This window comes from Anomalospiza imberbis, chromosome 6, assembly GCF_031753505.1.
Source record: "Anomalospiza imberbis isolate Cuckoo-Finch-1a 21T00152 chromosome 6, ASM3175350v1, whole genome shotgun sequence".
NCBI classification, from domain to species: domain Eukaryota; kingdom Metazoa; phylum Chordata; class Aves; order Passeriformes; family Viduidae; genus Anomalospiza; species Anomalospiza imberbis.
Window position 1 is genome coordinate 39,103,183 of NC_089686.1, and position 21,334 is coordinate 39,124,516.

Below are 21,334 nucleotides of genomic sequence, written 5' to 3' on the forward strand. Positions count from 1 at the left end.
GAAATTACTTCAAAGCACTTAATCTAATCCAGTGTTTAAATCGTCTCCCTTGCCAGGGGGGAAAAAAAGAGAGAAGAAAGAAAGAAGTTGTCCTTAGACCAAAATTTGTATGACCTACTTTTTCTTTTTTTTTTCAAATCAGAATAGAATCTCCTTTGTCTATCCTTGGAAACAAACTGCAGTAAAAGCATTAGTCACTCTTCCACTTGTTGGACCAGATAATTATAGTGAGCTTGGGTCATCTTCACAGAAAACTTATGTGCTGAAATATGTGCCACTGAAGGAACACATAAAACAAGTTTCCCCGGCCAACTACCCTTCCTTGACAGAAGATTCTACATGCTGTTGCACTTAATACACAAAATTTCCTATTTCAATCATTGATGAATGAGAACACAAGAACTTTCTTTTCAAACTCATAGTAAAGTTAACTGCTGTAGTTACTAAGGCATCATATATAAATCACCTCAAAAGCAATATTTTTTTTTTGATTCAGAAACATTTCTTCTTAATTCTGAATTAACCTTTCTACCAATCACACTTTTTCTTATGGTTCCTTCCAATTCTAGTTCCACATAAAAAAGTTAGCAAAACAGGCTGCTTTAAGAACTAAAATCTCCATGTCTTGCTTTCTAGAAATTCAAGAGCACATAATTTTATTTCCACATCAATTTTAAAAAGTGCTAAGTATAAAAACCTTCAAAACTGGTCTTGGAAGTAACATGATTTAAATATGTGAACAAAAGAGTTGCCCAATAATTCCATTTTTTTTCTATCATTACTTTAAAAGAGAGCATATTTGGACAAATGCCTATGCAAACTTATTTGTATCTAATGCATATAATCTAATTTATATAACAAGAAAGAATAGAAACCTCAGCACAAGATAGAAAATACCAGAAATTAAACTACTTATGCATTCAAGCTACCCACCTAGAAACAACACAGACAAACTTTGTTATCAATGCAGAAAGCCTACCAAAGCATAAGAAAAATTTAAGCAGCAACACAGCTCAGAAGCAGAAGATGGAGTTTAAGCCAGCATGGCATGAGAGTATTTGATCTTAACATCACAAAGATAATAAAATACTGCATGTAAAGGAAAAAAACCCATATGCGGTACATTTTACAGAAGTAGTTAGTTGAAAGATACTGAGGAAGGTTATGCAGGTTTCTAATTACACTGCACTGTTAAAAGGACATTTAAGTGGATAAGCAATTTAAAATAGCTAAAATATATTCTCAGATAGAGGACAGTAGTTTCACTTAGCAGAAGCACAGGTAATGTGTTAAGCCCAAAGCTTTATTTTGACATTTTTGAAGCCTGAAACAATCAGTTTAACAAGGATCATCTATCTCTATGTACGCCTCAGCAAGTTCTCTAGAAGATCTATAACAAAAGGCACTTTCCACATATATAATACAGTTTTCATATGAGCTACTTTACTCAGAAAGAAGTGTTCTGTCCATTAATTTCAAAATTTTCTGTTTCCTTAAAAAAAAAACCTTAATGGTCAGTAAATTATATCTGCACCAAGTATAAGAATTTCATAAAGCTCCAGTATTTTTCACTCAAAGGCAGCAAACAAATTTGATGTGGTACCAAAAAGTAATCTAATATTAAAGCCTACAACATCATCTTAAATTGGATTTGATTTTTAGGGAGCACTAGCAGCTCTCCTTTGCAATAAAGGAATTATTATATGGACAACTGAAGCTTACTGTGCAATGAGCTTGGCCTTTTTTTTTTCTCCTTTCTTCTAAAAGCACACACTGTGTACCCAATTAAACATGCTCACATCACTGAGGAAAACAGTGGTTTAAAAAACACCAAAACAAAAAACTAAACTATGTTTTAGTTTTCACATCAGTGAGTTTATTAGAGATACTCAGAAGAGAAGCTTCACAGTCTGGAACAAGACACATTAATCTTGCCCTTCTCTCAGAGGCTGGGAAAATGGAAGTTTGGTAAACAGTTACCATGAATGAAAGAACCAGATGAGACTAGTAGAACACAGACAGCCCTCACATCTAACAAATCCCATGATGTTGTCAAACTGTTGCTGTCAAAAAACACCAATTAAGGAAAGATGCATTCTACTCAATAACAAGGACCTGCTAAAGACAGCAACAAAATTAGAGTCCACATATTGCTTGGGTGAGGAAAAAGCAAAGAAGAAAACCACAAAAAATACCATGAACTAAAAGCTTACCTTAGTGCCTTCCTCAGTGTCTCTATACATGCTACTATAATTTTTGGGTTTTTGTTGTCCAGACCCTTTAATAATTCTTCTTGTATTGCCTCTCCTTTCTCAATTTCTATATACATTAGACATATATCTTCACCCAGCTCTTTTGCTCTGGCCTTTGGCTGATTGAACACTTTATTTACAACTCCTGATGCTACTTCTCCTGTTGTCCTGAAAATGAGAGAGTATTACTTTTGGAACATTTATGTGAATTAAGTATTCCACATCATTATCCACAGAAAAAAACCGCACACAGCACCAAATCCAGATTAAGACCCAACAAATCTTCATATAAAAGGGACTACATCCTAAGATAACCTTGAAAAAAAAAAACTTTTTTTAAGGGATGGCTTTGTCATCTAGTTTTATAAAAACACAGATCACACTTATATTATGATTCTAATAACAGACTGCACCAGTGAATAGTAAACATTCTCAAGACTGTATTAACACACTCTAGTTGAGGTTCACAAATAAATGCCACGTCCTGGAATTATATATGTTGCAATAGGTTAAGTGTATCTGTACATAATCCCAGCACAGTATTTCACATATACTTCCAAGCTTCACATAAACTAAATCATTGACACCACTTTAAAATCAAGGAGTGTGCAAGGTTGTTAGATTTTCAAACAAAGCTTTGAGTTTGTTTGTTTGTTTTTAAGTAAGACCTTTATTCATTTCATCAGGTCACAAAGTCAATGGACCAAAGCACTAACCTGGCCTGTTATGTGCTTTTATTTCACCCTCAGGAGTATGGTCTACTTCATGGGCTAGACAACACAGATGTACTAAAACACATTCAGTGAAGAAATTGGCAGGTATGAAGATTCATATTGGTTATGCTGGATGCAATGTCACATCAACATAAGTATATTTTATTTCATGTATGAATTACACAAATATCCCGCTGAAAAAAAGGCTCCCTCCTGTACAGATAAGACTGTTTCTATCAAACAAGAACAGAGATCCCAGTTCACAGCACTTACACCACCACATTAGTGATTCACTTTTTTCCCCATTTCAGAAATTTTTACTAGTGCCTTCAATAGTTTTTTTAGAACACTGCAGGCAAGTTGTGATAAGCTAATATGCACATGGAGGCCATCCACAAGGAAAGCCTACCATTGGCAAGTTCTCTAGATTAGAAAGCAAGTTCTGCTCTTAACAGTAGAGATCAGAATTGGTAGTGGCCACTGCACTATTTACATGCAGCTGCAGCCTTTCTCAGGGAGGCACATTAAACTGTCCTAACAGCCTAAGAGCAGCAAGAAAAGGCTACTTACTTCCCAGCTACATGAGCATTTTCAACATAAGCAAGCGCTGCTTCCAGTCCTTTCAGCTGAGCCACTGCATTGGAGTCAGTCACAAATTTCTTTATCAATCCAAGATACTTGGACCATTCAGGACTCTTTTCATCATCTATCTTCTGGAAGAGCTTAAGGGCTTCTTCATAACCGTTTAATCTGGCTTTCCATAGCTGGAACCAGAAATCGGACATTTAAATGTTGTGCTATTACAGCCTTAACTCACCAATCTCAGAAAGCTCTTCAATCATATTTGAAAGTATGCTCAGCAAGCTGGCACCCGCAGACTTCTCTTCAATGTCTATATGAATAACATGCAACAGGATAAAATACTTGTTTGTCTCCCACCAAGAATGATCTGGATAGAGAGATACCAGCCTTCCCCCCAGCTCTTCATAAGTTCTAGCAACCACCAATGAGTAGGTGGGAGCCCAGCAATAGTTTCAGCTACAGATGAGTAATTTCTCCATGTGAATGAATGTACTTATCTGTCAGCACACAAGCTTACGCCATATAACGCTACTAAAATCTGCTTAATAGAGGTTATTCAGCCTCTAGGTTGGATAGAGTTGATGCAGTTTCAGATATGTTAATACTCACACAGTGCAGCTGTCAAGATTACCCAATTACAGATTATTTAGATACATAAACACTACAAAATCATCATGAGCAGAGATACACAGCAAGCCAAATCCATGATTGCCCACCTTATGTTCACATTTCTGATCAATGGGCAATTTCATCCACTCACTGTCGTCCCCCATTGTAAATCAGGCTCTCTTGATAACTACAGTAATTTCTGTGGAGATAAGGACAAGTTAGGAAACAGAAAAATACATATAGGGTGTACACATACTTATACCTAAAAAACCAAAAACATAAACCAACAAAAAAAAAAAAAAAAAACCCAACAAAAAAAAACAATCCAAAACAAAAACAAACAAAAAACAAAACAAAAAAACCAAAAACCACAACAAAACAAAACCAACAACAAAACACAAACAAAAAAACCCCAAAAACCAACCAAACAAAAAACCACCACCAAAAATCCACCAAAAAACCCAAAACAAAACAACTCCACAGTACTACAGCAAATCTCATTGCTAATATGCAATCCAAGGTTGTAATTATATTTAAATGTACACTTTGAAGACCAGAGCACTATTTTTTTTTAGCTCTAGAAAATTACCAGAAGCCATCAAAGAGTAGAGAGCAGTGCAATTTGTAGTATTTCTCACACTACAAGTCTCAGTAGGTGAAACTTTTAGAAAGCTGAAAAGGTATGCAGAATATAACCTCACCTAAGCTTGAGGAAGAATGTACTACAGCTAAGGCACTAAACCAAAATGAGCTGCCATCAACACTAAAACCTGGCTGTCATTGACATGTGCTTTTAGCAACAGGTGCCATGAATCAGTGTCAAAAAATAATCAGATGCAAGTGTAAGGACAGTCATTTTAACAACTTTACAAACAGCACAACTGAAATAAAATTACCAAGAAGAACAAAACCCATTTTTGCCCTAATTCTAATGTAGCCAGCATCAGCAACTGTCAACAAGAGATCAATTTCTTGCCACCGGTAGGGTTTAAATCCTTAGTCATTCAAGTTTTAGGGGTTTCCCTGTTCTCCTTTTCCTTTAGATTAAAATAAGAACACTGACTATTAGGGTATGACAGACAAGATCTCAGGCTCAATGCCCATCTCAGAATTATTGTACAACTAATCTGACTGCTCAGAAAATAATGAGAGACCCAGTCTGATGCAGAGAGGTCAGCAAAATGAAAATAGCAGCAGCAGAAAGGGCTCCCAGTGTTATTTATAAGCACAAAATTAAACCAGAGAGGGAGTAACACATTTTAACACACCAGTCTGAATTCACAGACCAAGCCAAAAACTCTATAACCCGGCCATACACAACAATTTATCACTACAGGCATATAAGTACACAACACTAGCAGAATGCTCCTAAGAGAAATTTAGCCTTTGGCCTACAGAGTATTTCACCTAATTCACTCAGAGCTTCTCTGTGGAAAATTAATCCCTTGAATTAGTGGTATATTTTCAGTCACATAAATTAATATAAGCAAGTACTTCAAAGCAGTCTGTCAGCCACACAACACTAACACATACAGCTAACCTGACAGCAAAATTAGGCTAGCTACAGCATACAGTAAAAACAATCTTTTTAATTCCTTCCTGGATAAGTTAGAAGATACTTAAGTAACAACCCAACCTCCTAATAATTAAAAAAGAAAAACCATAAGAAACACAAAGAACTCCAAAACCCCTACCTGTCACCGATACACACAGCCCCACAGTAAATTACACTAAGCTAGCCTTAAATATTTACAGTATTTAAATGGATTTTAAATTTAAAATTTAATTACAACATTTTAAATGGATACTAATACTGTTCTCACTATAATTGCATATACTATTAATTTGTCCAATGGCAGGAAAACAAGAGTAAATGTCAGAACACAAGCTGACTACATACATGAACAAGTGTATCCAAGCGTTATTATGGTTTGTCCTTCTCATTCCCCTTCTCATCAAAAAACAACAATATGGATATTTTTTCTTGACATCAGCACAGTGGTACCAAGTGTGCTTCCAAAGAAACACCTTTTTTTGGGGAGGGCCAAAGAACTGCAAACCACTGAGAATGAAAGGATCTGCTTATTCTGTAAGAATCAAAGTACTCAGAAGTGAGGCTACCTAAAACCCATTCTACTGAACTGTTAATTCTCTTTCACTATCTTTTTTAATGTTCAACTTACTAAAAAACAAAACAAAACAAACCCTCTAGTCACAGCATTCCTCCATGTCAGGAACTGACAAAAAAAGGTACTCCAAATTAAAATTTACAATGAGAACTCAAAAGGCCATACCAATCCCAAACAATCATACCAGGTGAAAAGGGCAAATGAGTTACTGCATCCAAACCCCATGAGCCTTCTGCAATGGATCTCTTTCATCTGCTTAAACTCCTTCTAATATTTTCTCTGCCCCAACCTCTCATTTGTTCTCTTATCCCTCCTTCAGCCTACTGAGAGAGTTCAAACTAAAATAGAAATCAACAAACTCCTGATTCAAACTCAATGCATTTTACCTATTAAAAACCAACCAAAAAAACCCACCAAAGCCACAAAAAACCATAAACCAAACACACACACACCCCCCGAAACATCACAAAAAGCACCACCCTGCACCCAAAAGCAAGATGCGCATGGCAAATACTGAAGTGGGGGGTAAAACATATCTAACTCTATGAAGGCAAGGACTTGTCTCCAAAAGCAAGAAACGAGACTGAATTCACATGGAAAGCTTTCCAAACAGCCCACCTAGCAATGGATGCAGGCATGCCCTATAGTGAACAGTTTCCAGCCGCAAAATTCCCCATGCCTCACATTAGTTCTGCAGCCAAGTGCCATAAGCAGACAGCTCTGACAGTATAAACTGAGCTGGCATTAGGAATATCTTCATTTGAATGCACCAATATAGAAATAATGGAGTACTTCCTCAGTGTGGATGCAGACAACATAAATAGATGCAGTGGTCTCTTCCCAAAGTTACATATGCCTTTGCAAAGAGCAAGCAGAATGAACTTCATAGAAAAATTAGGTAGCCCTGATTCTTAATCAGAAACTTGGAACTAATTCAAGCTATTGTCTCTTTATACATTTTTGCTGAACAACACATAAGGAACCAATACAAGTATAACAGTTACTCTGAACAAAAACAAAAAGGGGAAGAAAGCATGAATACACATGCCAGCAACAGAAACACCAGGATAAAATTTTGGCACCTGTACTAGACATCTACACAGTTTTTGGTTTTTTTTTAGAAAACTGACAAAAGTATGAACTTCCTACTTCAACAATAAAAAGAAACATTTATTTCTCTCCAGAGATCTGTTCTACCAAGGAAAGAAGTCTTACTGTAGGACAGTCCTCAATCAAGTACTACAAACCTCAATTCAGTTCAAACCCTAAAGTCAATAGCAACTCTATTAAAAAGCCTTGTCCATTACCAGACTGATACTGATTTACAATTATTTTTATCCTTACACATACACAACAGTTCACTTCCACAAAGTACAACCTCTTGCTTGCCCACACAAAAGAGACATAGGGAAGGGAGTTGAATGACTATGAAACAGAGTTTCACCTATTTTTTTTAAGTCTGGTCAACTGAGTTTCCCCACTATTTTTAGTCATTAACATCTACAATCAATACTTCAATTACAAAATGGGTTAAGTTACCTTCTGCACTGAATCTGCCATCTAAAAATAGTGATAAAATTATACTCCCCCCAGTAATTTACAAATCCCTTTAGAACAGAATTTCTCAGAAAGTATACCATGATCACAGAGGGAAAGCTTCTTAAACATCCAGTCTTTTTAGCTTCATCACTGCTCATGTCTGTCCTAATGCCAAGATTCTGTACTGTCTACATCTTGCATTTACCAGAATAAAAGATGATTGCTTCTCTTTTCAATTAAGTCACTGGGTTCTGTGTGATCATAGAATATCCTGCATTTGACAAAAAGGTTTTTCTTAAAAGCTTCTTTGCAAAGACATGTAAACCTGAAGTCATTACTTCTCAACAACCAAATAGCAAGTGGCCTCATTACACGATAACAGCTAAATTCTGTTATTACTAGTGAATTTGCAGCAATGAAGTGTTTGACCCACATAGATTTTTTTTTTTTTTTCTGCCACAACTTGGAACAAACAGAATTAAGCCTTTCAGGAACAACCTTCATTTTGGTAAAATCCAGAAAACAGTAACTCTGAAGCAACTGAACTGCCAGAGTAAGTTTTGTGAGACTCGTTTGTCATAAAAGTGGTCAATGCAACGTTTGCAAAAGCCAGTCACCCGAGAAATCAGAAGTGGAGATGAATAACAAATCTTTCCTGACAGTTCTGGGCAGGGCAGCTTTATATTATGGAACAGTGAGAAAATGAAGACCATCAAGGAAAGAACAGGATCTTTTGAACGGGGATCATGCAAAATAGAGCAAGAGTGAAAGCATTTGCAAGGCAGCACAAATGCAAGAATTTCAAATATAAAAATGAGAATTCCTAAATATGTAAGTTTGGGAAACAAATGTATCAACACATTAAAAGATTGTGAGAAAGTATGAAAACATCAAAGTTTGGATTCACCATGCAGTACCCTGAACAGCTCTTACTCAACTTCTAAATAAATGCTCTTCCTACTACAATTTGGAGAGCTGAATTGCATTAACATCATAGCTTATAGTATGGGTACTGCTAAGGAAAAGTCTTTACATCAGTAACATTCTAAAATGTGATTTCTTTTGAAGCGCACATTCATCACCTATCACTATATTTTATTGTGAAGTGTCAGGTTCTAGACCATTTTCTACAGAAGATGTACAATGGCAAATTTTATGCTAAACAAAACCAGCTGTATATTGATACTGATTGCCTACTTCTCCCTACTTTCACCTATTGAATACTACTGTTGCACATGAACATCATCAAATATTTTCATATTTTGAAAGGTTCTCAAAAGCATTACTCACCAATAAGTTCAGAGAAATCAAGACAGGTCTTTTTAAAAGGAAAAATCCATTTGAAATATTCTTATACAGTAGGGCACAAATTTGGAGTGTATATAGTTGGATGTCACATTTCAGAAAAAACTATACTTCTTGGCAGCTAGATCTCTGTTAGTGCAGCCACAGTTTTCCTAGCAGAAAGAATTATTTGTTTATTTGTTTAATGGCAGTTTTGGGTCAGATTTGCTCTTTGGCTCTGAAATGACAAAGTTTCACTTTCTTAGAAGTTTAGCCCAACACCGGTTTTTTTTGTATTTGCCAGCCAAATCTTCCCATTAGACACAACATAAAGTAGCTCTGAAAAAAATGTTAAGACTCAATCATAACAAAGTAGGCAATAAAAATTTTATAGAATTTTAAAGGCTGGTAGATGAATTATAAGTTGCAAGATACACAGACTCTTGATGAAAAAATAGAAAGATCTCAGAATAACAAAAAGAAAAAGGAAAAAAACAAGCTAAAGGGAAGCTACTGTTTCAGCAGCAATGAAACGGCATTCAAGAACAAACAGAATTAAATTCTCTCTTGCCTGCTTTAACTTGTATGTCCTAAGTCACCTCAGTGAAATTTTAACAGCACAAATGACAAGCTAGTGATAAAATATATAAATACTTAATTTCTCTGGAAAAATACATTTTAATACATGGCCTCTGAAAGTAACCAGGGCCGTTCTTTTCCGTTCATCTGAAAGTGAGAGACAGTGCAAAATAAACTGACCTTCTGTTACAGCTAAGACCAAAAGCAATTTGTAACTGTACGGGTAAGCCTGGAGTGAAGCCAGTCTCAGGGAGCCGAGAAGGGCAAAAGGGAAAAGGGCAACACACGGGCAAGAGCACAGGCATGCACTGACATAATTCTAAGGGTGGACAGTTGGGAGTGAAAGATGTCAGTGGGATTGTGCTTGTAAGCTGCAGAGCTCCCCACCCCTCAAGAGGTTTTACAAAGCTCAGGCATGAAACGGCTCATGTGATTCTCTTTAAAAGGACGGCCTGAACTGCTGATGAAGGAAAGCTCCCGCGGAGACATCACCAGCTCCCTCCTTCTCCAAGGGAAGCTCCCTCCAGCACGGCTTCCCTCTGCAACTAGCGGCGCCCCCGACATCCCCAGCACCTTCCAGAAGAACACCCCCTCCACTTCTGCCCGCAGCCCCACAGGCGTCCCCGCAGCCTGGCGACGTTTCCCACTCCGCGGGTGTTTGGCCGCAGGCCGCGGCCGGGCACGGCGAGCAGGCCGCCCGCCCGGCATTGTCTGTGCCCGCCGCCCCCGCCCCACGGCCGGGCCGGGCGAGCCCTGCCAGAGCCGCCGCGCAACGCCGGCGGCTCGGCCGGGCCTGGCCGGACACTCACCCTGACAGCTCCGGGCCGGCTCCCGGCAGCAGCGGGCGGGAACCGCGGGCGGGCCGGGACGAGCCCCTCCCCGCCGCGGGCGGGGCTCGGGGCGCCGCGGCCGCACCTGGGCGGGAGCCGGCCCGCGCCGGGGCCAGACAAAGGCGGGCAGGGCAGGGCAGCGGCAGCCCCGCCGCACTGACCCCGCAGCAGCCCCAGGCACATCGCGCTCCCTTCCCGCCGCCGCCGAGCCGCCCCCGCGGGGCCGGGCGAGCGGCAGCGGGCGCTGCCCGGCCCTGCCGGCGGCCGCGGTGCCGCCTCCCGGCAAAGAAGGGGCCGCCGGGCCGGCGACCAGTGACCAGCTTGGCCCGCCAGGCCTGTCGTCCTCATGAGTCATACCCCGAACGCCCATACCCGTCAGAACAATTACTACTCTAACAGAGGGAGCTGCGGTCATACCCGAGCATGCAGCAGACATTATCACAGGCCACCAATCACCCAGCAATCCCTAATTGAAGGAGGGAGCGGTTCTGAAACCCGACAGCAGGAACAAGGCCAGCCGTGGGGAAAGAGAAACAGTGCCTTCCAAAGGAGGCACGAATGAAGAGCCTGGCACCATACCATCCCCGCATTTCATGCTGCTGCGAGATGTGTAATGACAGCACTCTGGTGGAGCTGATTCACCAGCAATCTCTCCAGCCCATCGTCTGACATTTTGAGATGCCTTTTCTATAGTGGTAATAGCAATTGAAGAAGCCGGTATGGTAGGAACTGGGTGTCACTTGCTTCCTCCTCAGAAGTGCATCAAGCCATGTGATGTAAGTCTGTATTTCTCCAGCCATGTTTTTAGCTAGCTGAAGAAAGAAGCCTCTTTCAGGCACCACCAGCACCAGCCATGCTTCCCACTGAGTAACTGTCCAAGTTACTTTTCCTACCACCTCACTCTACCCTCTGCAACAGGAAGGCACAAACATGCACAGCAGCTTCTGCTTTTCAACATCTGACATTTGCAGCAATCGAGCTGTCATAGACAACCCCAGACAATGCACAAGTGCTCAGGTCAAGAGACTCTTTATTCAAACAAGCCAGAGCAACACTGCCCAGTGTAAGGTAATATTTAGTTTAAACAAAAGGCTACAAGGCTTTTCAATGTCACTTCAGAACTCCACCCATATAACACGAACCACTGCGAACAGTCTACAACAAAGCAACATCATTTTAGTCTAGGACTATGATGTCTTGAACCACTCTGCTACAGATGCAAATGGCTTTAATGTCATCCTACTCTGGCAGACTTGACAAACCATTTACATTAAATAGATTACAAACAAATTAGCAACACAAGTTTATAGCTTTGTTTTATAAACTATGTAAGGACAGCTGCTGGTAGTGTGTGTGGGACAGAGGAGAGGTGGGAACAGGAAAAAGGGAACCAAATGAACACTGACCGTGATTTTGAAAACCTTAATTTAAAGTTTGCAAGCATTTACATCTCTCAAGTGTCTTTCTAGTCACTAATCCTACACAACAAAATCCCCCAAATTAGATAATTAAGATAGCTATCCCTACTCCACACAACATTCAGTGCAGTTTCTAATTGGATGTACTGTTCAAGATATGTGTAAGTGATGTATAAGAAGGGGCAAACAGAAGTGCTGTGTTTGCAGATGACAACTGGGTAGCAAAAAAAAAAAAAGTTGACTGAAGGAGCATACAACATACTAAGTGCTTTTCAGCTGTAAATTTATCACCAAATACACAGAATGGAACAATTTATAACATTACACTGAAATTCAGGTTTTCTGCATTGACTATTAAATACAAACAAGATCATCCCATTTTAGCAGACTCTGGTATGAGAGCACAGACCCACTGTGGCAGACCAAGTTTTCAGAGGCAGAGGCCCAGCTTACATAACTGGCCCATACAAGGGGAAGGACAAAAGCCAGCATGAAAGTTAAGTCTGACAAAATACAAGTCCTATGTGTACAAGAGCCAAGAATCATGTTCCATCACCATGCATTCCCTTTTTCATATATATAATACCAAGGGAGAAACCATCCATCAATACAGATCGAAAGCAGTCCAAATAACCCCCATACTTCTAAAATTCAAATTTCTTTTTGTCAAGTAGTCACATAATTTTTCCTAGAAGAGGTCACCTAGTTAATGTACCCAACTTTGCGTTTTTGAGGATTACTTTCAATACATCTGCAACCATTTGTTCAGAAACAGTCTGTTGTACCTGAAGGCCATTTGCCAGCAATTCTGCTTTGATATATCACTCTCTCAATGTTGCTTATAAGGCTTAGTCCTATGACCATTCTGGAAGTAGAAAAAGACCAAATAGTGAATTTGTAAGTTCAATATGGGGGGAAGCTATCAAAACATCGAAGTTCAAAGAAAGGCCAAGCCTGAGGCAAGAAAACCAAACCAAATTCTAAATTTTGTACAATCAACTGATCTCATGTTGGACACTAAAGAGTCAAAAGTGTACAGGCAATCTGCACTCAAGCCATCTATCTCCTGAGGTGAACCTTTCTCAAAGTTTTAGTAACAGACTTCTGTGAGTAGACCACTAGAATACTCCAATATTCAAGACTCCATGCATTCTGAACTAAGCAGCTTTACAGTTTCAAACGAATAAATTCACTGAAAGCCTACAGCAACATTTTCTTTGATACACAAGTAATACATTAGGAAGGGCTCCCACTGCTGGTAGCTCAACATCCCAGCAAGTACTCATCCCCTTCTCACCTGCACAAGGCAACTTGAACTGCACTGCAGTTCAGCGGAAATAGCAGAAAATCAAACACTAAAATCAGCCAAAAGTAAAAACCGCAGAATAATCAGATAGATTATACACAACAAACACAAATCAGTTAGAAAACTGTAGCACATATTTTTTAAAATTTTTATTCTTAGAACAGAATCCTGGTTTGCTTAAGGCACACAGAAGTATCATTCCTCAACCTCTTGTCTTCCGACCCAAAAACTGCGGTCTCCCACTGACAGAGCACCAGATTCAGGAGGAAAACCCTCTGCACACCAACCTGAAAACTACTGTCTTTGGGAGAATCACAAGACTGCCTCTTTCAGAAACAAAATCAAATGAAATGCGGGAAAGGTATGTGTGCAGCAACATGGGACACGCACTTCTAGCCAGCTCTTCTTCGCATATACTAGAGAGGATTCAACAGGAGCATCTCCTGGTGAGGGGCTCTGGCAATCTTAACACTCGCACGCAACAACAGAGCTGCAGAAATAAGAGACGAGCTCGCGCCTTTGTTTTTAGGACTACAGTCACCCCAGAGAAGGTTTCTCTTAGGACCTCCTAGAGGGGGAACCGATCCTGCACGCAGCCTCAAGGGATAGAAAGCGCCCGATCCGCATTTCCCTTAAGGGGTGCCCAGGTCCCCCGACGGCTCCCAGGCCCACTATCCCGGCCGCCTCCCACGGAAGGCTCCCATTAGCAGCCCCAGGCCCACAACGGACGGAGGCGGCCGTAGCGGAGGCGCCGAGCCCGCGGCTCCCACCGGCCCCATCGCCCCCCGGCTGGCAGGCAGGCGGCCTGAGCGAGCTGCACCTCCGCGGCGCGGCGCGGTACAGGCCGCGGCCTCTCGCCGCTACCTGCCGCAATCCTCACGCCGCCGGGCTCTGCGGGCGGATGCCGCCGCAGCCCGCGGGCCATCCCCGTGGGGAGATGTCGCACCACCGGGACTACGCCTCCACACGCTCCCCGGGAGAAACGGGGAGGCTCGGGCCTGGCGGCGGAGGAAGGCCTAGCCGCCCTCCCACGGGCGCGGACAGCGGACGGAACAGGGACCAGGGCCCAGCGGGAAAGGGACAAGGACAGCGGGGTCTCACCTGGGCCCGGGGGTCGGGCCGGTGACGGTCCGGCGGCTGCTCGGCGGGGTTTGAAATCGACAGCACCGCCCGCACCTCCCAGTGTCCGCCGCGCCCATTGGCCGCTGCCGGCCCCGCCTGCGCTCGCGCCCGCGCCTCTTATTGGCCCGTTTGAATCTGGCAGCCGCAGTGCGTGCTCTCCGCGCGCTCCCGAGACGGCGGCGGGGCCGCCGGGGAGCGCGCACCGCCGCGGGCGGCCGCCGGCGGCACCGGCCCGGCCCAGCCCGACCCAGCCCGACCCGACCCGGCCCGGCCCGGCCCGGGCGCACCCCGCTCGGGAACTACCGAGACGTGCCCGTCCGCTCTCTCGGCCGCCGCCGCCGCCGCCGTGTCCCTGGGGAGGGTGCAGGATGGGGCTGCCGGGCCCTGTACGGCCAGAGCGGTGCCTGGCGAGAGGCGCAGGTCCTAAGGCAGCCGGGTCACGCTGCGGGACCCGCTGGCAGTGGGCTAAAGCATCTCGGAGCTGATGGATTCGGCTTTGGGGAAGATCCTGTTACAGAGGAACGGACCTTCTCTTTCCTGTGGTGAGTTTGCAAAGCAGCAACTCAAGAAACGGCTGAGAGGGGACCTCATCAATGTCTGTCAGTATCTGAAGGGAGGCTGACAGAGGATGGAGCCAGGCTCTGCTCCGTGGTGCCCAGCAACAGAGCAAGAGGAGACGGGCAGAAACTGATGCACAGGAAATTCCACATGAATAGCAGGAACTTCTTTACTGTGTGGGTGACCGTGCACCGGAAGACGGCCCACAGAAGTTGTGGAGTCTCCCTCACCGGAGATCCCAGATTTGTCTGGACACTGTCCTGTGCCGTGTGCTCTGGGGTGACCCTGCTTGATCAGGGAGGTTGGCTCAGGTGACCCACAGTGACCTCTCCACCCTGACCTATTCTGTGAACTTTTTTGGAGCAGAGTGTGTTTTCTCTCCTTTGTTTCTTCACTTCAGATTAAAAAATGGAAGGAAAATTTTTTATGGGTGATGAGAATAGAAGACAAAGGACACCAGAATGCCATGCACGCAACTGCAATTAGTCTTACACTGCCCTCTCCCACCGTGCCATGTGAGCACCATCAGTTTTCTGGAAGTCAGGCAATTTTTTCATGAACTGACTGAAATGGCTTCTGCACTGTGCTTCAATTGTGAAATGAGCAGAAATACAGTTGTTTTAAACATTTAAGGTAGTTCATCAGAAAGGAACAGAATATGTTACAAGATTGTCACTAATACTGCAGTGTCAGTTATTAGTGGATGTTTCATTCATTACTCAGCCTTTTGCACTATTTAAACTCTTGGTTATAAAAAAAGGCTACAGGAGCTTAAACCCCCCCCCCCTACATAAAGAAAAAATGCTTTTCTTCAGAACTTTGTTTTCCACTCAGCAGAAGCTTGAGACCTCTACAGTTCTAATACATGCCAAAATGAACAGCCTCCTCTGCTGTTGCCTTGCTAATAAAGAGGGGGGGGGGAAAGCAAGGTGGGGCAGAGTGAGAGATATTATGTGTGTGAAAGAATCTTCAGAAGTGAGTGTAGATATTGGGTCCTTGATTCAAAATCACAGGGGTATAGTGTGTGCTACAATCAGGCTTCTAAGAACCTAAATCCATTCCTACCTTCTTGCTCCTTTGAAATGAAGCAAAGTTGAGGTTCTGTCTGAACAGGTTTGGACTCCTCATTCAAAGGTTTGAACTCCTCATTCAAAGGAGAGTCCAAATAACATGCATGATTCACAACCAAAAGCCAGACAGAGTGGTTAAGAAAAGCTAAATTTATATTAAATTATCATCAACCCCTAAAATATTGAACACAGTGGTTAAATAACTCCAGAAAATCCAATGTCTCCAGTGAATAACGTTAAAACCATTACACAGGAACACATGGAAATCCACTGACATTAGCTCAGGACAGACAGGAGAGAGGTTTGCTTTTTACACAGTAAATCAGTGTTCAAGAGATCTTCCTCCAGTAGCCCTTCTACATTCTTAACATCCTAAGTGCAACGAGGGTCTTCTCTTCCCCGGATTGGGGAACCATGATGCATCCCCAAGGCAGCATCTCACTGGGGCTGTCTCTAGAAAAAAGCCACGAATTTCTGCCCACCTCACTCGTAGAGGAGGCTGTGTGACATTTTATTGCTCCTTTTCACCATAATCATTTGAGGAAGGGAGCAGAGAGCAGTTATGAATGGTTGTTAGGCTGAAGTGCGCAGGGTCTCTCCTAAGAAGCAGCAGAGAATATTGATCAAGGTGGAGATCACAAACACCAGGAGTTGTTGAAAAGACTGACTGTTTTTCCTTTCCCTTCCACTCTTGTGACTTGGACAGCAATTACTGTGACAGGCTGACTTCATCTTAAGTGACAGGTCTGGGCAGATGTTTCCCTTCACTCCTGTCCCACCTCAGGATTTTGGTGCATGGTCACATAAGCTACTGGGAAAAAAAAAGAACAACCCATTCCAAAACCCAAAGAAACCCAGCTCTCCTATAGGTCAGAGCCTTCCCCCTTAATCTCCCCACTCCCAGCCCTGATGCCCCTGCCCCTACACATGGTTTCTGCTCAAATTGATTCTTCTTCTTATGCTTGAACCCTCTGGTGCTGTCCCTGCGTGAAGTGGCTTAGATGGGCAGGGCCCATGTCAGTGATATGCACTCCTTTCTCAGTTCCCAGTCAAGTCCACACCTCAATCCAAAAGTGCCTCTGCCCAACAAAATCAATGCTTCCAAGGCTGGAGTCAAACAAATAAATAATTAAATAAAAATCTAATTAAAAAAAAATAAAAGTAAATCCCTCTGGGAGTAGGGAAGAGTCCCACATTAACACAGGGAAACCCAAGCCTTAGCTCCAGTTCGTTTTCCACAGGAATATACACCAGTCAGCCCAATGGTGCAATTAGGGACAGAGTCTCAAGCCACCTAGCCAGGTCGAAGTTGCAACCTTCCCCTATCTACAAAGCTACCTCTGCTGTGAAAAGTACAGGCAAACTGTTGTGTTTTTCAGGGGTAGCAGGCCTGTTAGCATATAAACAAGGTTCGAGCAGAGTAGGATGATTCTCCTTTTTAATCAGCTGAAAAAAATATTGCATGGGAGATGTACGCTCCCCCTACCTCTGAACCATACCCCAGTATATGTTTTTCTCTCTTTACACCATGGATGGGAATGTACTTGACCTCTTTCCATGCGATAAAAGAGGTTACAAAGTTTGTAGTGAGAAATTCTTCACTGGGAAATTCTGCTTCCAAGGATCTGACTTAATGGTTAATATTTTACCATGTGATTTGAGGGGTTGATATAAATTTTGGTTTTGAAGAAGTGTCAAGCAGTATTTTCTCTTTTTTCTTTTTGAACAAACAGATGACAAGAGAGTATGAAGAGGTGGCAATAGTCCTTGGGAGCATGCAAGACCCAGCTCCAAATGTTGCTGGGTTTTGGCTGCAAGGGTAGGATGACATTCCCTAAAGGGTAAATCTTGGAGGCCAGAGAACAACTGAAGCTCATGCAGCTGATGGGAAAAATTATTTGGCAAGGAGAGCTATTTAGTGGTAACAGAAGAACTTAAAGTGCAATTCTTTCTGATAAAAAACTACTTAAAATGGCCCTTGCAGCTCCCTGATTATTGTCTCCCATTCTAGGTCAAATGGGCTCAGCCTAGTTATAAAGCAGTTCTTAACTGTCAGCACTGAGCATTCCCCCTGGGAAAGACTCGACCTAGGAATTCTCTGTTTTCCCTTATTATGGTAATCAAAGGTCCTAAAGGCCAAAACAGTTGGGACCTTGCAGAATTTGGACTAGTGGGGACCTAGCAAATTTTCTTTTTCTTTTTTTATATATCAGTTATGCAAAGATGAGTAAAATTTAGGTCTTGCTGAGATCCATTTCCCCCCATTAGCTCTGTAGAGCTAAGTAAAATAACAATTTCTTCTTGTCTCAAGTTCAGCACTCAGACTCCAGTACTCAGGGAACAGTTCTGAAAGGGGCATTTGCTAATTCTTGTTTTTCCAGAGTAAAAACATGTTTTAACAGGAAAGGGGAGAGAATAGGAGCAGTGTCCACTGCCAGCAACAGACACAGTGCTCCAATCTGAGCATTCCTTAAAGTTTTTAGTAGCAGATATGAAAGTAAGCAGTGATGCTCTCATGAAGTAAGTCTTGGCAACTGTGCTTATCCTCTTTATGCCTTTACAAGGTGACCTGATGCTGTGTCAGTGTCCTCTTGAGCCCCAAAGTATATCCCATCTATACCAAGACCCCTCTCATGTCAGAGACCCCTCAACACAAAGCCTCAAAGAGTGCTGCTAGTGCTGGAATGACTAGGGGTACTTCTGTGACCAGGAGCCAGCAATGAGGCAGCTCTGCTCTCTTCATGGGCATTGACCGTGAGCTGGATGGCACAGGACTTGCAGGTTGCCAGGGAACAGACTCCAAACTAGATTCAGGCCAGACGAGTCACTGCAAAAGTTAATGTGGCAACTTCCAGGAAAAGGGAACATATAAATAAACCACAGACAGTGAAAATGAGTCAAAAGGGTCTCTGGGCTCCAACCAACCCACCCATCCTCTTTCTCCAAACACAACAACACAGCTGCCCAAGCTCCATGCTGAAAGGCAATCCCAGTCTCAGGCCCCTCGCAAGAGAGGCTGATCTCTGCGCCCTTCCTTGCCAGGCAGGCAGAGTTCTGTCTTTTTTGTGCAGAGCAGAGGGTAAGGAGGGTACGACTGTTTTTAAAGTCACGTGTACTTTAGACCTCGCTCTCTGTGGAGGGCTTGCGTTGGTGTTTCCAGCCTGTGTCTGGGAGTGAGCCCCGCCGCTCAGGAGTGGCTGCTGCTGTGTTAACACTGCTGCATTCAGACTGTTCTTCCTGTAGCAGCTGCTCAGTTTCGGTGTCATCCAGTGAACCAGAACTGGCCTGGATAGAGACCGTATCCGTCTTCATGCAGACGTGGTCCCGGAGGATCCCTCCACGGGAGCTCCGAATCTGCTTAAGGTCATCCCATTCGGAATCATCACTGGATAAAAGGCATATTCCCTCCACAATCTTGATCTTCTCCTTAGTGTAGCTGTGGTCAGGACCAGTCTAGGGAGAAGACAGATGAATGAAAAAAATAAGTCTATGGAAAAATAAGGCAAAGAGCAATGCAGAGCTGGAATGAAGACAGTGAAGCAGACAAAAAGCTGGACCTCCATGTAAACAGCCACTGGCTTTAACAGCTACAATGACAGAACACATTTTAATCTTCCTTTAGCTCTTTACCGCCCCCAAACGAGTCCTCCCTGCAAGGGCTCTCATTCCAAACTCCATGATTCTTCAGTCATGGAAGTGGAATGAGGATGAGGCTGCTCTTCTCATTCAACTACACATATTACCTGACAGAAGAGAGTAGGAACACTGAACCTAAAAAGGAAGGAAAAAAACCCCACCAAACAAAATGGGAAGCAGGAACAGACAGAAAACCTCATGGTAAAAGTAGGCAGGAGATCAATTCTAGGTTTGCAAATCTTTACGTCTGAGTCATTCTAGATTCACCTCTCAGCAAAGCACAGCTGGAATACTCCTGCTGAGTCAGTCTCACAGCAGCATAGGGGAAGGAGATTATAGGGAAACAACGAAAATGATCAGAGGCAAAAGGGACCACACTGAGATTAAAACAGTGAAATCTAACTTGGCTCACTGAGAAATAAGGAGCATCTGATCTATCCCTGAGGAGAAAGTGGAGGCGGTGGGGAAATATACATCTGTGTATACCAAGGAACATCAGAATTAAGAAAAAAGTGGAAAGGATTTAGATTCCCAGATAAATAATCCTGGCTTATCCTTAATAGATAAGGCTAAAATGGCTTGATGATTTGGGGAATCTACTGGATAGTACCTTTGAAAAACAGTAAGGGAAAACTCTCCCCTGCTAAGTCTGTGATCCCTGCCAGAGGAACTAAGCGATCTAACAGAAAATCATAAATAGTTCTAACAGAAACTGCCTTTTAAAATATCAGTGAGTATGAGTAGCCAAAGCCCAGACCAAAGAATCTGCCATACAAAATTACTTATATGTTCCTGACAGACAGTACAGCTAGTTTAAGGACATAAAAGCAGGGGGGGAAACCAAGAAAGAGCAATTAGTACGGACAGCGCTTGAGCCACACAGCAGAGCTTGAGTGAGGGAGGCAGGATCAAACACACAGAGTAGTGATACCTGACGTGAGGATGTGGACGGAAATCAGAAGAGGGAAGCTGAGAAACTATCTGAGTGATAAGAAAGCTTCTGAGGAGAAAAGAGAGGAGACACTAAGTGCTGCAAGATATCTTATTGAACTCTCTCCATCATGTGGCACCAAGTACGGACCTCTGACGGGCCTTTAAAATGCTCTGTTTAATAAGGACTCTATTTTTTTCCCCTATCCCACCCCTTTCAGACCGTGCACAGCCAGGAGCCACTGGCGTTACCAAACGCCTTCTGGCTGCCTGGTTTCCCTGGTGACTGTCCAAAGCAACCTTGGTGCAACAGTCACTAACCAGGACCTGTATCCAAGGAAGACAGTTTTAATTGGCTCATGCACTTTCAAGACCCCGCACCCAATGCAAATGAAATACAAGACACTGTGGGAGTGGGTAAGAAGCAGAGAACTAAAGACAGGTCAAATTCACTACAGCTCACTGGAAAAGAAGTGCTGCTGGCTGATGTCCATAGCAGTCTGAACAATTCACTGAAGCCGTCCTTCTGTGTCCTAAAAGTAAATGCTCACAAGTTGCAATCCTTCCACATAGTGAGGCCTGTAATACTCAACAGCAGCTTGAGCTGGGCTCCTTAGTAGCAGCTCTTACCTCTTTCTTGTAGCACAGCTGGTTGTACATGGTTGGTTTGGGAATCGATTCAATCTTCACCTCCTGGGTAGATGTCCGATATGAAGGATTACTGTAGGTTAGGTTCCCCAAGCCAGGGTCCGTAAACTTGGACTTATTATGCCTAGA

The 21,334-nt window shown here is 42.9% G+C and overlaps 2 protein-coding genes across 9 annotated transcripts in view; both read right to left on the reverse strand.

The window, feature by feature from the left end:
• CKAP5 (cytoskeleton associated protein 5) overlaps positions 1-10,549 on the reverse strand; it is a 47,626-nt gene extending 37,077 nt beyond the window's left edge. For 3 of the 6 annotated variants that reach the window (XM_068193545.1, XM_068193542.1, XM_068193541.1), the window contains exons 1-4: positions 10,497-10,548; positions 4,264-4,355; positions 3,536-3,729; positions 2,214-2,420 (exon numbers count right to left, since the gene is read on the reverse strand). In XM_068193545.1, coding sequence (XP_068049646.1) covers positions 2,214-2,420; positions 3,536-3,729; positions 4,264-4,320 — 458 coding nt within the window. In that variant the 5' untranslated portion in view covers positions 4,321-4,355; positions 10,497-10,548. Of the gene's footprint in view, positions 1-2,213; positions 2,421-3,535; positions 3,730-4,263; positions 4,356-10,496 lie in introns of all 6 variants that reach the window. The other 3 variants (XM_068193546.1, XM_068193544.1, XM_068193543.1) reach the window with 2 other exon arrangements.
• Positions 10,550-16,126: 5,577 nt separating this feature from the next.
• Positions 16,127-21,334, reverse strand: part of LRP4 (LDL receptor related protein 4) — an 83,483-nt gene continuing 78,275 nt past the window's right edge. For 2 of the 3 annotated variants that reach the window (XM_068193549.1, XM_068193548.1), the window contains exons 37-38: positions 21,188-21,329; positions 16,127-19,444 (exon numbers count right to left, since the gene is read on the reverse strand). In XM_068193549.1, the coding sequence (XP_068049650.1) occupies positions 19,109-19,444; positions 21,188-21,329 (478 nt within the window). In that variant the 3' untranslated portion in view covers positions 16,127-19,108. Of the gene's footprint in view, positions 19,445-20,558; positions 20,628-21,187; positions 21,330-21,334 lie in introns of all 3 variants that reach the window. The other variant, XM_068193550.1, reaches the window with a different exon arrangement.